The 17403-nt window shown below is 39.6% G+C and overlaps 1 protein-coding gene across 2 annotated transcripts in view; it reads right to left on the bottom strand.

Moving 5' to 3' along the window:
* Positions 1-8224: 8224 nt before the first annotated feature.
* LOC118232010 (interferon-induced very large GTPase 1-like) overlaps positions 8225-17403 on the bottom strand; it is a 28248-nt gene continuing 19069 nt past the window's right edge. For both annotated transcript variants that reach the window (XM_035426516.1, XM_035426515.1), the window contains exon 2: positions 8225-16675. In XM_035426516.1, coding sequence (XP_035282407.1) covers positions 9472-16398 — 6927 coding nt within the window. In that variant the 5' untranslated portion in view covers positions 16399-16675 and the 3' untranslated portion in view covers positions 8225-9471. The remainder of the gene's footprint in view (positions 16676-17403) is intronic.

Raw genomic sequence — 17403 nt, 5'->3', positions numbered from 1 at the left:
GAGAGAGGAACGAGAGACGGAAGAAGAGCTGACGGACAGTCAGCCGGGAATTGTGTATTGTGTGTTGCGAATTGCGAACAGAAAGCCGCGTGGCGGCCGTAAAATAAAAAAAGACGCAGTTGCGTCCAAAGAAATAAACTCGTCTCTCTCATCTCTTAAACGAGCGGTGGCACTCAGCTGCTACAGCCTCTTATTCCAGTTTTTGAGAAGTTGTGGGTTTAACCCTTCACTGAATATGGGGAGTTTGGGAAAGAAAAACAGTGTACCAGCACAGTTTTGTTAAAATTTGTTCTATTTCAAATAGCGACTGCATGCGTCCAATACATGCATCCAATTTTTTCAGAGAAAACCGTCTCAAATCTGAGTTGATTTAGGCTAACACTGAGCATTTTATTGTATATGCTATTATTCAGACTGGATATTAATGCATCATTTAAACAGTAGATATCTAGGAGGGCAAACAAAGGATTTGCTTTTCTGTTAAAATTTGGGGAATAATTTAATTTCAAAACTGAGCGCACATTAAGTCAGAAACCATTTACAGTCCGACTCAACAACTGTACCCAATCAATAAGGATAAAAATATGAACTACTGTGAAGTCCTCACAGTAAATGTGTCCTGGACTCCCAGACTCACAAGCCAAACCATACACACTTACCCACTCCACTAACTCACACACAAATCACCAGAGTTGGAATAATTTTCATTTCAAATCAGTCCAATTGAATTAAATGGAAAGTCATCAAAGAACATAAACATTTTTGCTCATGTTAATTATGGGTGCCAATAATTCTGGAGGGCGCTGTATGCTACACACACTCTCTCACACACACAAACAAACAAACATACACACACACACACACACACACACACCTTTCTTCCCTCTTGTTTGGTGATCTTCATTGGGACACGCAATCACTGTGTCCCCTGATAATCATCAGGCTCACACAGATGGAATGTGATCTCAAAATCAATACAGGGACAGAGAAAACCTGGCGAACCTGTGATATGAAACTCCCATTTCTTCCCAAAGGAAACATTGACTCACAACCGTGTTATTCATCCTCATACTGATACCTCGCTAAAGAGCCCTGTTTGTGTTGTTTGTCACAAGTACTTTAAATCAGCAGGGCTGTGATTTACAGGTCTAATTATTTCTCACCAATGTGATGAAGAATTTATGTTGCGTGACTTTAATTGAAATGTTTTGTAACAGACATACCCATTGGACGTCATTTTCCATGTTGTGGGTCTTCATTCCTTCAATAACTGAAGCAGGGCGTTGCTGCAAAAGGGTAAATAAAGGTTAAACAAAAACTGCTTATTAAGCCAACAATAAAGCTTAGCTTGCCAAAACACACAGTAGGCCTCGAACAAACCAGTAAATCTGCTTCTGATAATCCAGGAAACAGCCTCTGTAAATACATCTATGTTCAGTGTAGGGTTTGTCTGTGGGTTCCATCTGGCAACATTTGTTGCTTCATGCCAACTTCTGTTTTTAATTATTTGATTAACCCAGTTATTTGCGTGAACTGACCTTTTAGCTGAATTTTACTGATAATCTCATGAATGACATCTGAAGACATTGTGTGTGTACATGAAACATTTACTGTGGTCGAAATGTGCGAGTGAAAAGCATTGTTCCATCAAGAAGTTTCTTTTTTCTGAAAGAAAGTGGGCGATGATGTGGGGAAGTTGAAAAGGTGATACAGAGAGGAGAAGTGTCCTAACAAAAAACTAAAAGAAGATGCCAGATGCGCTTCAAGCCAGCTATATGAAAGAGGACTAAATAGTTGCTAAACAGTCAGAACAATCAAAGTATAATAACATGTTTACTTGTTTACTATTTAAACTTGTTTATCTGTACAACCTCACTGGGACTAGGCTGAAAGGAAAGCTGAGAGCACACAGAGCCCAGAACAAAAGCCACTTTATAATGAATGGGGAGACAAAAAAAGTTAAATTGTGACGTGTTGCAGTGATGTCAGCAGTCTCATTCCTGCTGGAGCATGATGTTTAAACAAAAGTGCCCTCTGCTGGTCAGTGTGTGTAAATGACAGCTGGATGTGAAAGCAGCAGTCCTACTGAGCCAGTCATTCCCAACCCCAGCTCTAGGGACACACTGTGCATGCTGGTTTTGGTCTCATGCTGTGTTCTCACTGAATCTGGTGAGGACGCATGATGATATGCTGGACCCCCAAGCATTTAATGGGCAATACTATGCAAATAGTGTAGGCAGGTTCCATTGAATAGATGCTTCTATAGGATCAAATCAACCAAGTGATGAAACCTACCACGGAAAACACTGCCGGGACCTGATTGGATAGACACTGGCTGATCCTTGGTTTTGGCTCCCCGTTTTCAAAATGGAACAATATGGTGGAGCGTTGATAAACTCTCTTTTTCCACGTAAACTGCCCAGTAACATATATTCCTGAAAACATTTGAGGTGAGAAATAGACAATGCAGTTGCTGATTCCCTGCCGAATTTTGTGAGCTAGAGCGAGCTATGTTGGATGCCTTCATTTACATAGATCAAGGATGAAGTACATTCCATGAAAATGCAGAACCAGCAGAACCACAACAGTCGCTGGACTGCTTCCATCATGCACCGCACAGCCTGTCCATAGAAAATGAATAGGACGTGTCAAGTGCCGGATTTGCTGGGAACCCCCTGTCAGTGAATCTGGGCTGATTAAACTTAAAACTAATTGAGTTGCTCAATTAATTTAATTCCTTGTTCAGTTCATTTCTGGAGCATCTAACACAGTAAATTATTCAAGTAACCAACATCTTAATTAGGCTGAAAAGTAATCTGTCTAAAAACACAAGTCACTGACATGAATGGATCAAATACCTTTATAATTAGCATCAATATAGCTCCAAATAACAAGACACTAAACCCATGTGTACAAATGTGTGCAGGCAACAAAATGGTCTGTGCAGTGGCAGTTGGTGAGCTGAAAATTTGGGAAAATGAGGCAGGAAACCTTCCCTTAAACTGATTATTGGTCTTTACCTATTTTATTTTTTCTTACCTGTCATTTTCCTTGATTATCAATGAAGCAATTAATTAACTATCAGAAAATACTATGAGATTTTTTTATTTGCATTGCAAAATTGTGCACATTTTATAAACGTTATTTGTGGATACATGTAGACCTCCTCCTTCTCTGCACTCACACAAAGATCTGCAATGCTCAGATTTTAAACAATCTTGAAGCGCAAGGTTTGCTATTTCTGGTTATATTGATGTGATAGTTAACGGAGTGGTAAACTAAGTACACTTATTTAAAATCTTTTTTCGTAATGTGTACTTCACATTAGGACAACTCACGCATTTAGATTAAGTATGCAACATCTTTGGTTTGGCGTTGAGTGGATTTACTTCATACTACAGTGCACACACCAGCATGCACTACCCTATTTACCAGGGAGCACAATACACCTCCCCTACTAAACAGGAGGAATACCAGACAGCCCCCCCCCCCAGTATTTATAAGTAGATTCAAACAACAGGTGGTCCTGGGGTGGTGCCGAAGCATGCAAAAGCAGTGCAAGCAAGTAGCAGCACTAGAGGTTTTGATTGTTGGTTTAAAAGGGTGCTCCATTGGTGGTGTGCATGTGACTGGATGAGTATGAAAAAAATGTGTTGTATGTGACTGGTTGATTATTAAAACGCGTGAGAATGTAATTGTTTAGGTTGCTGCAGCAAGAGTTGCCTGAAAGAATTTGCTCTGTGCACTGCATACGCGTTGCTCATTTAGTGATTAAAATTGATTTTCCTAAATTGAATTCATGATTTAATCTCCCCAAAATGTGAATAAGCTGTGTGTTACTTGCCAATTGATTATCCAGATCATTGACAAGCTTGTTAATCAAGGAAAATGAATGAACACAGGTTTAGACCAATTATCACTTTAAAGGACAGTTTTCTGCCCCACTAATTTTCAGCATACCAACCACCGCTGGGTCTGTGAACTGACATTTCAAGATACATTGATCCATGCTACGTAATATTTCATTTGATAATAAAAAAATATTATTTTCTAAAAGAAGTGGTCCTCTTTTTCCACGTCAGGCAGCCTACACTTATCCACCATTTTGATTGTTGCAATTTTATTTAAAACATTATAACCAAAACTCCCGGGGGCCAGAGAATGTATTTTGTGAAGAAGAAAAAATGGACAGATTTCTTTTTATGTCATTTTGAACTCCCTGCACTCGTCATTTCAGTTTGCAGACGCAGAATTCATGACACGATCTGCCATTTCATTAGTGCCTGGCATTTGAGACATCTCGTCCTTGGGGAGACTGGACCAAAAAAGGTTGATGCAGGTGATGTCCAACATTGTTCACATGAAAATTTGAAAGGCCACCCTCTCCCCATCAACCAAACACCCCCCCCACCCCCCCACCCCCCTCCCAGCACACACACACACAGACACATCGGTGCAGACACTGTGACAATTAAAGGTTTAGCTATCATTTTTACTGAACATTTTATTATGATAATATTAGACTTATTTTGCTAGTTTCTATTGTCCATTTGGCAAGTAGATTATTTTCAATATCAAATCAAGTGGACTTCCTTGAAAACGGTTTGCAGAACGACAAGATATTGTGGCTCCTGATTAAATGCAGACCCACTAGAGCCAGTGCATACAGACTGAGGTGCAGTGTTCTGGTCACTGTGGTAGGTATGCTTGCATCTCGGAGTCAGAGCCCCGCTGCTCACCCAGGGCTGGGAGCAATTTAGAAGAGACCTCTAATACTAGATCTAAGTCATTTATAAGAAACCTCCGTGTACTAAATGACATGTTTCAGACCTCTGAGTTCCTAGTAGTAGAATTTAAGTCATTTAACCCCTGAGTATGGGGTTAGATGCATAGCCTAGGACTTCAGGCTCTGGCACCAGAGACTAAGTTTAATGACTACTGATACTGGATCTGGTGCGAGTCCCCTGAGAGTGCAGACACAGGCTGTAACAAGTCTTTAGACCATCTGGAATTTGTCCTGGGGGAGCCATGCCTTTAAGTCCCAGAGATCGAGGCCTGTGCCAGTGGTCACTGGGCCTCTGAATACCAAGCCCAATGTAATGTTAATAGGACCCATGGTTACACGGCAGATACAAGTCTCCAGCCCGATGAGAGTGCAGCTACAGTCCGCAAAGGGTTTGGAGACCGTCTGGAATCTGCCACATGTGGAACCCAAGTCTAGACCACTGAGATTGGTGGAAGGTATCATGCCACAGGACTTCTGATTCTCTGAGATGTGGGAGTCCCTGGACCTATGATATCTGTACCCACAACAAGTTTTAGACCTCTGAGTTTCTCACAAGTTAAAAACAACTCCCTAACCTCTCACACCAGGGCCCAAGGGAAGGTAGCTGGGGCCAGGGCTGAGGTGCAAGTATACTGTGGTGGAGTGGGCGTGGTTTGAGCGTCGGCTGCAGAGAGAGAGTGTGAGAGGAGCGGCTCTCGGATCCTTCGTCACAACTGTCAGCTGGAGGTAATCAGCGCCGATAATTGTTAATTGTTTAATTGCACTGATTGCTTTCAACAGTGAGCCTGGGGTTTTTAAAAGGAAGACCGGAAGCCGGAGGGGGAGAGCGCCGATGACAAGACGGCTACGAAACTGTGTTGCATAAGAATTGCCTGGAAAAGACGAGAGTTGAATAAAATAGCACGGCAGTGCTACTTACAAAAACGGTTGTCTCCCGTGAGTGTGTTCAACCAGGAGGGGTGGCACTCACTTGCCACATATACTACTAAGCAAACTGGGTACACAATGTACGCCGGGTAAACAATGCATCCACTCAGAGCTGCGCAACCCTGTCTCACCAGCAATAATAAATAAATGTCCCAACAATATAACCATAATCCCAACCTAAACAGAAGAAACAGAACTAATAGCTTGAATTTTAACTCTGGGAGCCCTATAACAGTAGGCCAGAAGTGCTCTGTAGAGACCCCTACCCATTATCAGTACTTCTCAAATGATGGGGTAAAACTAAAGATGTGTTTTATTTTTCAGAGTGACAGTAGAATAAAACGGCCAAATCACTCTGTCATGGAGTGAAACCATGACCTGTGGACATTTACAGTTTTAACATGGTCGAATGCATTTAAACCCTTTTTCGTGTTCTTTTAATTGCGCGCAACTTAACAACCATATAAAGTAATGTGAAGGAAGGAGGGAAAAATGTACTTACCATTGTTTGTGTGTGTTCTGAACGTGAATTGTAAATGAATGAGAATGAGAAAATATTGCAAAAACGAAAAAGAAACAATGTTCGTTTTACCGCAAATTTAAAATACTTTTTTTTTTTAAACGACCGCAATTTCTGTTAAATGAAATTGGTAGCGGTACCGTTGTTTGTTGTAAATTTGTGGGGGGAAAAAAGATTTATTGATTATTGAAGGTAAAATGCAACATTCATGTTAAACATTGTTTTATTTTGCATTATATTAAAAGTTAGCAAACGCCAACCAAACATACAGCCGGTTTTTGGGGAGCCTTCCAAGGAAGCGTGGGCCATACCATGGGGACATTTGGGACACGTCATGTGTGAAATCCCAAGGGGAGAGGATGTATGCATTTGCTTTTGTTTTCCGTAATGGGCAATTCATTATTCACATTCATTTGTTTATGCATAGTAATTATTTATTGTTTGTTCTTGAAATGTAAATGTAAAATAAGACATAATGATAAAGGGAAGAAACTTCTTTTTTTTTTGTAATAGGATTCCTGGGGGAGGGGCTTGGGCTATATAAGCCAGAGGAAAAGTTCTCCTGGGCAGGGATTTTTTTTTCTGTGTGTGCTGAGTGGTCATGCTAGACACGCAGCTTATTCCAACAAGTAGGGCCTACTAGGCATAGCCTACTGTGTTTTGTTTACTCCTTTTTGTTTTGTTCATGGTATTTGTTGTATACATATTTTGTCGTGTTGTCACCTGTACATATTTTGCGCCGGTTCTGGGTTTGAAGCACGTCTCCTGTAAATAAACCTGGGTGAACAGAAGTTTTTGTCTCCTGCCACTCTTTTGCTGCTCTAACTGCTGCCGGACTCCCTCACACACTCCATCTACTGGACAAAATCTGTTACAAGCCTTAAGTCTTTAGAATGATTGGTAGAAAATTGTTTCAATGGACTGTACTGAGTTTCATGCAACCAGTATATTGTAACCTGCATGCAGGCTAAACCCTAATAAACTCCACACAACAATGCAATGAAAGCACATACATGTCTCGCAGTAATACAAAAACAGTGGCATATTTATTAACAGTAATTTGCCAAGATGTTTTGGAAGGTGAGCCCAGATTGTTTTTGTCTTCTGTCCAACCATGTCTGCCCCTGGTTGAAGCAAATCACACTGAAATTGAAATTAAATTTGGCTTTTGCTTCTCTAGAAAAGTTTTAATCAGTCCTTCAGTGCTCATTTATAGCTCTAAATGACATGAGTACAAACCTTTATTTTGACAGTTTTACTCTCAAGAAGTGTGGCTTCAGTGGGCTCTCCCCTGGATAGCAGAAGGCCCGGGCCAATAGCACATTTGATGTACAGCTGTCTGGCCAATCGATTAGAAATTATCCTATTTCCCAATTCCAGTTGGGAATTGGAGATTACAAGACCCTTAAACCAAAGTTCTACACATAGAACCTTGAAGAGAAGCAATGCATGCATGGGGTACAACTAATATGTGCAATAAGTGTAATGGGGATGAAGACAGACTATCGTTCCAACTACCCTGTCAATTCATTTTGCTTTGATCTAAAGTTTTTGGTGTCGTTTCTGAAAAAAAAGCAAATACTTATACATGACTGAGGCAAGAGCAACACTGTGTAGCAGAACCTACAAACATACAAGAAATCAATTATTGGTACTAGTGTTAAATACTATAAAATTGAATATCCATTGTAATATCATCTCAAAAATACCCCCTACAACTTCCCAAATTAGCAATAATATTAATCACAATGAAGGTGCGTATATGATGAAACAATTATGAGCACATGTGCTCATGTTTTGTGTATTGGTTACTAACTATTTGATCTAACTATTTGATCTTAAAACTAAATCTATATTGACAGTCTTAGAATTAACTACATGCTGTATATATTGAGACTGATGATTCTGCTTTCACTGTGGAGGAGGAAGCCCTGCCTTTTTATTGTTACCCATATAGCGTATTACATATTTCATAATGGCATGAGACATAGGAAGTTGGAATATCATTTAATTTAATTGTAATTCATAAGACATACATTTTCTATGAACACTTTGACAGTTCAATAAAGGTATCTAAAATTACATAAAACCCTTATGGATAATACAAGTCAAACTACTGAATACTTAAAAATAATAAAAAGTAAATCATAAGACATTTTCGTTATTTCTACTCCCAATCATCTATGAATCTTGTTCATCTTTGCAAGCATTTATTCATCCCTAATGTCTTTGATAGGGAGGTTCCTTTGCATGTTTGCTGGTTATATATGGTTATGTCATAATGTAGAACAGGTTCTAATTAATATACAATTGCATTCATTAATATAGAAAACTCAACAAATCTAAGAAAATCACACTTTGATATATATTGAAAAGAGAATTACACTTTGTTAATTAAATGTAAAAAAAAAAAAAAAAAATAGAATGACCTATGGTAGGGCTGTCACATTTTGATAAAATGTTTTATATTCCTCAAATATAGATTTTAAAAAAGAATTAACATATACATGCACAATGAACATTGAAGATTATTGATGTGATCACATTATGTTTGCAACATTTCTGAGTCATTCTGATTTATCAAAATAGTCAAATGTCTGTTTTCTGTGGTTCTGTTGTCTGCTTTCTGTGGTTGTCTGTGGTTTCTGCCAGGGTCAGGTTCAAAGTCCTACACTGCAGCCAACAGGACAACAGGCGACTTGCACTTCCTGCCATCCGGGTGATTGGTTTGCACTCGTCCCAACCACAGAAGCTTCTCCACCCTATTCAATCTCTGCTCTCTTTTTTGTTGATGAATGTCCTCAATTTTTATTTTTAGTCCCTCCTTCAGAAAGTCCTTCCCTGGCTGACCTTTTTTGTCCTGCAAACTGTCGCTTTCCTTGTTTTTTGTATCTGCTGCTATGCTAGGCTAGCTGTCTGATTACTGTTCTTTCTGTGGTATTAGTGATTTTGTAAAAATTCACACTAAAATGTGAAGAAAGAAGTGTTATATTATGTCCAAAATAAATGTCCAAAATTTATCTAATTGTATGCACAAAAACAGTCAAAATGTTCAGGACCTCATTTTAGCAGGACTTTTCATACTCCTTTCACCTCCAGTAAAACAGTTAGATTAGCAGATTGTTCTGCACTATATAAAACATTAACTTAAGTAACTCCACTGCATAACATGTAGTTCAATTTCAATGGCAGACTAAATTACGTTATGCAAGCTGGGTGCAAGTGTGCTCATCCTCAATTATACTAACTCTGCCAAAGCAGATTCTTTTGTGAATGTTTTCCATTCATTTGGGATTGCACCAGCACCCACAAATTTTAATTTATGTTTATTCTCCAATTGTTCCTGAAATTTACAGATGAACCATTTCCAGTAGCGCTGCACACTGCCATCTGGAGTAATGTTCCATTTATTGTAAGGGTCTCCAGCTTTTCTGTAGGTCTTGTAGGGGATGCTCTTATCCTCATTCCAACGAGGAATGAATTGTTGATCACTGCTGACAGCTGTGGTGCAGAAATTGACTGAAAAATGATCTGTGCCCTTGTAGTGCCAGCCAGCAAGTGCATCACAACGGTGGAACGTTACACTGTGTTCTCCATCATGGTTGGGGATGGTGTTTGTGCAGATGGCTTTGCAGAAAGGACACTGTGCCCAGCACCCCTGGAGTTGCTGAAACAGAATACTTGTGCACGTTTTTCTTAAAGAATTCATATCAATCTCCTTTTCATCGTTTATCATCTCTTCCAGAGACGTAGCCATCATGTCTTTGAGAAACTGCCAGTCTTCAATGTGTTCCTCTTTAATGCTATGTAATTCATCCCTGTCTATTACTATGAGCTTCCCCACATTTTCACACATGTCGGTAAGCCACATGGATGCACTCCCTTTTTTTTCAGCCACTTTTGTAGTAACCTCTGTACTTGCTGTTATGATCTGTCTTTTCAGGGTTTCCAAATGATCCTGGTACATTTTATGCAGCTTGATATCTGCACAAAAACCTTTTACATTTTCCTGGATAAATTTTTCTAAGTATCTCTCTGGATAATCAAGATACTCCTCATAGGACTCGAAGCACTCCTTTTTTGCCAGATGTTTCAGTACATGCTTCTCTAGATTTGATCGGTTGCCATTGAGAGCTTGATTATTGGTTTTCATTTCATCTGCAATTTGTCGACTGACTTTGTCATTTGCTGCCTTCAAAACCTCTGGTTTGATGTGCTTACAAAAAAATTCTGCAAATATTGTAACAGAGTTGGCTCCTTTGCAATAGTTTTTGAAAGATTGTAAATAATTGTCTCTTTGGCTTTGCAGATATGTCAGCGGCTGGTTCGCAGTTTTGAAATCATCATGCATTCTCTGAAACCTTGAAACATATTTCAAGCAAAGATATACTGACAAGCTCACGTTGAATGCATTGGTGAATGATAGATTTTTCTCTTTCTCAAATGCAGTGATTTTCTCTTCAATGCCTGATAATATTTCATAGATGAAATTTTTATCAAAATCATTCTTCTCGTCTTCTTTGGCAGTGATGTATGCCTCTATCTTATAAATCAGTTTCTCTTTCAAATTTTGTACTTCGGGTATTAAATCTCTTTGGCTAAACCACTTTTTATACCACTTTTGCTGAATGAGACTTTTTGTATCAAACTCGAAAATTCTCTTCTCACTTTGTACTTCCTGAATGATGTTTGGATGTGTCTGAAACTTCCTCAGGAGAACTTCTTCCACTGCAGCTTTTACATTAGTGCGATCCTCAGGTGGCTGGGTGTTCAAAACTTCATCTGTCCAGGAAACCCAGAGATTGTCAAATTTCATCTTCACTTGCTCCTCCTCCAGATGCTGCATTTTTAGTTTGGATGCCAAATCTTTGCTCTTTTCGGTCAGCTCCTCTGTGTATTTGATTCTCTTCTGGTCCAGTTCTGATCTGTTTCTCTTGGAGGTTAATAATTTTTGGCATTTCATTAAAGTGCCATCAATGAGCTCACGCTTCAGGCTTTCAAAGCGTCTGATAATGTTCTCCTTCCACTTTATGCGGGTCTCTTTGTTCTTGTCTTCCTTGAAATACATTTCTATGTCACTTTGCAGTGAGTTGTAGACTTTGTCAAAATCCAGATCTGCTACATTTACGTCCTGAATCAAGTTGCTGCCAATTTTGTTGATCAGTTCACTCTGAAGATCCAGGGCATATTTGATCAGTTTCCATGACCATGCTGCATACTTTTCTTCTAGAGCACTGTACACCATCATTTCAACTGTGTTTCTGAAACTGAACACAAAGTTCTCCTTCAATAGTGCTTGCCAAAGGTCACAAACCCGCCATTGGAATTCTGACAATGACGGAAAGTTATGATTTGCCTGCCACTTAGAAAGTGTTAGAAGCTTTGTCTTCAGCTCCTGAACATTTTGGCTGTAGGAAGGATTTGGAGGCGCCATGGGAGGGTCTCCCTCAAGAAGATTCTTGAAATAGAACACTTGTGTCTCAACGTCAAAATTTATGACATCATTGAAGCCACTGATGCCTTCAATATTCTCTTCCTTTGCTGCCATTTGCGCAATGTCATCCAGTTTCTCCAGAAGACGTCGTCTTCCCTCCATGTTTTTGTCTCCAGCTGATGCCTCAGCACAATTTTGGTGTACAAAAATGCAACCTGGTGAGATTTTAACCCGTTTCATTCGTAAGAAAGCCTGCACACAAATCTGAAGAATATCATGCATCTCAGAGGCGTTCTCCCCCATGATGTTGATTATTGTCATGTCACCAATTCCAATGACGAAAGTGGCAAGCTCATTGTCGTGGCTCACTGATTGCTTTGTACTGAGCTCTGGTGATCGGAGTCCCTCTGTGTCCACAATGAGGACAAAGTCATATCCAAGTTGATTTCTGATGCTGGAGTCCACCGGTATGAGCTGCATGAAGGCTCCCCGGGTGCACCTTCCTGCGCTCACAGAAAACTGAACACCAAACATGGTGTTCAGCAGTGTGGATTTCCCAGAACTTTGAAGCCCTATTATGGACAGAACACATAACTTTTTGTCACCACATGTTTCAATGAGTTTTTCCAGAACAGCCTCAATCCACTTAACAGGCACATGGGCAGTGTCTCCATCCATTAGTTCAAGTGGATATCCAGAACGAAGCATTTTAACTCCTATATCTGGAAGAGAGCTGGAATATTGTTTAGTGTTTTCTTTTCCTTTTGCTGTCATTTGATTGGCCTCATAGAGTTGGCCAACCTCTCTCATTAGATGCTGAAGGCCAACTGTTGCAGTGACCACTTTGTCACATATGCTGTTGAGATTTGATTGCATTCGATGTACATGTGTTGCTTTTTCCTTATCCTTTTGTGCTTCTCTTATTTTTCTCCAGGTTGAGAGATAGTCCTCTTCAAGTTCTGCAAGTTCTTCAGTGCTAATGCCATCCAGGAGGATTCTGAGCCACTGCAACCTGTATAAAATTGTGTCTTCAGTATTATCTGATGATGTTAAGCATTCAAAGAACAATCTCATGAATTCGTTGAGAGGAGTTTCCAGTTGTCTCAAACGAATACTTGCCATCTCAGCTGATATTCTACTCAACTGCTGTTCAAGGCTTTCCTTTTCTTTGACTCGCAGGCGATACTGCTCTTTGTCTTTTATGCACCAATCATGCCACAGTTCACCTTGCAAAGGCAAAAACCTCTCCTTGAGACTAGGCACATTTCCCTTCTTCAAAAGGCAGGTTAACTTCTTAGCTTGTGAATAAGCATCCTGACATGATTTATTATCTTCATCGACTTTGAACTGTAGTTTTCTTGCTGCTGTACTGCAGCCTTCAAGGCTTGTAGTCTGTTTATTTAAACAGATGCACTGTTTGATTTGTGAAGTCAGTTCATCTGTTAACTCAGCTTGATTCCTGTTCTTTGCAGCTATTCTCACCGTTCTAGGATTTTTTGACTCCTGAATGTGTTCCTTCCCTGAGAAGAGACAGATCAAGGGGACAGGAGACTTGCAAATTTCCTGGGAAATCTTTTTTGCAGCTTCACTCATAGCATGCTCTGAAAGCAGAAGCACATTGACAGTACTCACTGCCTGAAGAAACTCTAGTTGTTTTGGATGCTCTGCTGCATCACCATGAAGGTTCAGAAAGGCCACACAGTCATTGAATATGTCATCTCCCTTCCCTCCAGGACAGTACCATGTAATCTCCGCAACTCCATTCATGAGCAAGCTGTTTGAAGTGCTGCCCCTGCAATGACGATGGAAAAAAACACTGTGTCTCTGTTTGCTAATGACATCATTCAATATCTGGGATTTAGAGTTGTAATTTGATGATCCTAATCTGATGAAGGAAACAATTGGCACTGGAGTATTGAACATTTGCCTGTTATTATACTTTCCAGATGTCAATCCATTTTTACTTTGCCATGATCTACTGATGTGCCGCAATGCCCAGAGGGGAAATTCAACCTCTTCTGTACAGGGAATGGGTACTAAAATGGGCAGGCCAAACTGAGAAGCAGAGAGTTTAGTAAAAATATACTGTCGCAAAAAGTCATTTGAGCAGTGGAAAATGGCCATATGAATATCCATTGGATGAATTTGTTCCTTTTTGCTGCTCACACTCTGGATGGATTTGTCACCAATATCAAAAAAATCTTCATCATCCTCCGCAGTCACTCCACTATCATTTAAAGACATGCTACCTGTCTCAGGTTTTACACAAAGATATCTGGCTTGGTAGTCTAAAGTCATGAGCTTATAGAGATAAAGGTTGCTCAATTCTTTCTCTGTTGTAGGCTCATTTATACTCAGAGATAAACTGTTTATAACAAGAACATCCTTTTTCGTCATCTTTTTGGGATAAGAACCACTTAGGCCCAACTTTTCAAGCAAATGCATAAAGCTGTCCATTTTTACACCTGCAGTGTTATTTCCAGATGTGTTCAGCTCATGTGCATGCTCAATCTCTGATACAGATGGTAGTTGCTTTAGCAGCACATTCTCCAGGTGGAAAACAGACTCCTCTAACATTGGATGTTCATCACTATTATGGGTACCCATTTCGATGGAGTATAGTGCTTTCTCAAGCAACTGCCAGTTATCTTGGCTGTTTTCAATTGCTGATTTAATGGCAAAGGAAATGTTGTCTTTTAGTTGTGTCTGTATGAGCTGTAATCTTTTTCTTTTTTCTTTGTTGGAGATCTGTATGTCCTCGTCATTGGACAGAGTCAAAGCTGTCAGGAACAGGTAGGCCTGAGCCCTGGTGGCACACTGTTCTTTCAGACAGGAGTACCTGCTAAATGCATCCTGTAGTTTAGTCAGCAAGAAATTGATTTCATTTAAATTCAGAACATGATCAAATGTTTTGACTTCAGTGTTGTATCCTAAGACTGTGGCTATGGATACTAGCAATAGTTCTGTTTCCTTCTGATCATTTTCTCTCAGTGTTTTGCACCATGAATTCAGTGAAAGGGTTGCCGTGCTAGTAGCATTCTTCTTGGCACTGACATATTCAACACAACTTAATACATATCTGCTGTCTTCTAGTTCTTTTTTGGCATGCTGCAATCTGTTGTACAACTCTGAGAACTCAGAAACAGAAATGTCTTTGTCAGCCTCCTTTTGGTAGATCCAATTCATGATTTTACTTCTGTTTGGGAAGTTTTCCACCTTATAAAGATCAGGTTCCAGCAGATTTTGCATCAAAATAGTCAGGATTTTTGAACTTTTGTTTACTGTAGTCACTTCCAACAGATAGTTCTGAAGAATCTGATCAGAGAGACATACTAGAATCCAGGTGTTGTGGGATCCTGTTTTCTGAAGAAGTCTGGTTTTTAATTTTAGTAATGTTGTCAAGTGAGATTCACATTCTGAGGCAGACCAATTCTTTGCTGATTGAATAAATTGTTTTGCTTTTTTTACCTCACAAAGATCTTCTTCCAATACTTGTTCCACATTTATCTTAGTGATATCTGCGTATGTTTCCATTAATATTCTGCTTAAATTGAAAGCATCTGTGAAGTCATCTTTGTGAGTAGCTGTGAGTATTTCCCATATAGGAATCAGTGTCGTTCCTCGATCAATAACACTCCAGGTTTTATTACTAGTGGCAAGATGGTATTTCCACTGTAAGTGATTATCAACCTCAGCAGGACCACCAGTTTTACTGACTGAGAGCTGCACTTGACTGATCAGGGTTTCTTTGTGTTTCCCGGTAAAAGATCCCATAAGCTGTGAAGAAGAAGTTGTTCCTGTTCCTGAGAAATTTAGAAAAGGCCCACTATATCCAGCACCAATGTAAGCATTCAGAGCATCAGATGTCAACCTCTTCATTTCTGACAGATCACTGCTACTGAAGCCTGCAGCACAAGCTCTCCACTGGAAAATCCCTCCAAAGTGTATAGGGCCCTGGTTCACATGGGAGCCAAATCTCTCATAAAAATCCTTAACTTTGTTTCTTATTGTTTTGCTTTTGTTAGAATGTAAAATGAGCATTTCAATTTCTTTAAGGGCATTGATGGCTCCATCAGATAACAAAAGCATCTCTTTCTCAATAAAGCAGCAAGCCAATGGGATGTAGTTGTGCTTTGTTTGTAAGATGTATGACTCTTCATGTGAATTTGTATGTGTGTCCTCTTTCTCACTCAATTTATTTCCATCTACTGCAGAGCCAAGGCTAAAGCTCCCATATCCAATTTTTAATGAGGTGCTCAAGCTGAAGCCTAGTTTTTGAATGACTTTCTCATATACTGACTGGGATTTGTAAGATGAAAATTCTTTCTGTTCATACATGGAATCTTGTTTTGGACTGGTAAGTGAAAGGGACTCTGGAATCGCAATGAGCTGCTCTCGTTTCTCCAGCAAGTCCTCCAGATTGCTGGTTTTGTAAACTCCTTCTAAAGCCAGTCCTCCAGATGCATTCTTCATAACGTCCTTGTCTGAAATCATTTCACAGGAATATGATGGACTCTGTAAAATGTCCAGCTTTTGTAAGCTTTCTATGAGAACTTTCAGAGGTTGACCAGTGTTGCTCCAGTTTTCCCCTGGGATATTCAGAGCAAGACGTATTGTTTCCTCTGTGGCTTTCACTGTAGCATCATGTCGATCTTTGCCATCTTTATACAAGTTTTCAAGCTCCCGTAGACTCTGCTTTACCTGAGACAGATTTTCTTTGAATGACTCCATTCTCTCCAGCTTGCAGTTTTCAGGTATAATTCCATATAATTCCAAAGTTCCTAGAAACTTTGACTGTCTAACAGTTAGTTCAAATCTTGACTGCAGGCAACATTATGGATGGGGTAGTACTCCCTCTATATTTTCTATATGTTTATGTAAAAAATGTCCAAAACATGCCCGCAGCTTCAAAAGTTAAATATTCAATTGATTAAAATGTCTGGATTTCAATGGTAGGATCCATTAACACTGTCTTCCACAATAATTATCTTGTCTGCTTCACGTATGCCTAGAGGAAGAAAAGAAATTGTTTAAAATTAAATCCAGTTATACCCAAGTCATACAAAAACATACATTTATTTTCTAAAAGGCCCCTTCCCAAAATTCATGAGTTAGAAGAACTGAACAGACTTTGTTTATTTAAAGGAAAACTCCATGTCAGGGTGCGTGGGGGGTTTGGACCCAAACGCAGAGTGAGGGAAAACACAAAACTCCAAACGGTAACTGAAACAAAGACTTTACTTTAAACAGGACAAAAGGGAACAAAAAGTCTCGCAGGGCAACTCTCAAGAACACAAGGAAAAAACTTCAAAGACACCGGAAACAAAGAAAATCCAAAAAATCCAAAAAGCGCGTGGAAAACAGAACATGGCAGTTTTCCCAAAGGAGGGCCCAAGTGTCCCCAAACCTCTCCAAATGTCACCAAACCTCTCGAAATATGACTATTGTATATCTATATTAAGTATATCTTCTTTCCCAGCCATAATCCACTTCCAGAAACTAATTCCAAAAGGGTGGTACCCTCTGGAATCCCACAAAACAAATCTTCTTTATATACCCATTCGCTTGTTTTGATTAAGCATTGTATTTCAGTCAAATGGTGTCCTTTCGAAGAGCTTCTATGCACAAAATGTGTTCAAAATGGTTACTTATCACACAAACTACATTCACTTAGAAACAATCAAACCACTGGGTTTTTACTTTGTTGTGTGCTCTGACCTGCACTCAGCTGCCAGG

The sequence above is a fragment of the Anguilla anguilla genome, chromosome 7, assembly GCF_013347855.1.
Source record: "Anguilla anguilla isolate fAngAng1 chromosome 7, fAngAng1.pri, whole genome shotgun sequence".
Lineage (NCBI taxonomy): Eukaryota > Metazoa > Chordata > Actinopteri > Anguilliformes > Anguillidae > Anguilla > Anguilla anguilla.
This window is presented reverse-complemented; position numbering and strand designations above follow the sequence as displayed.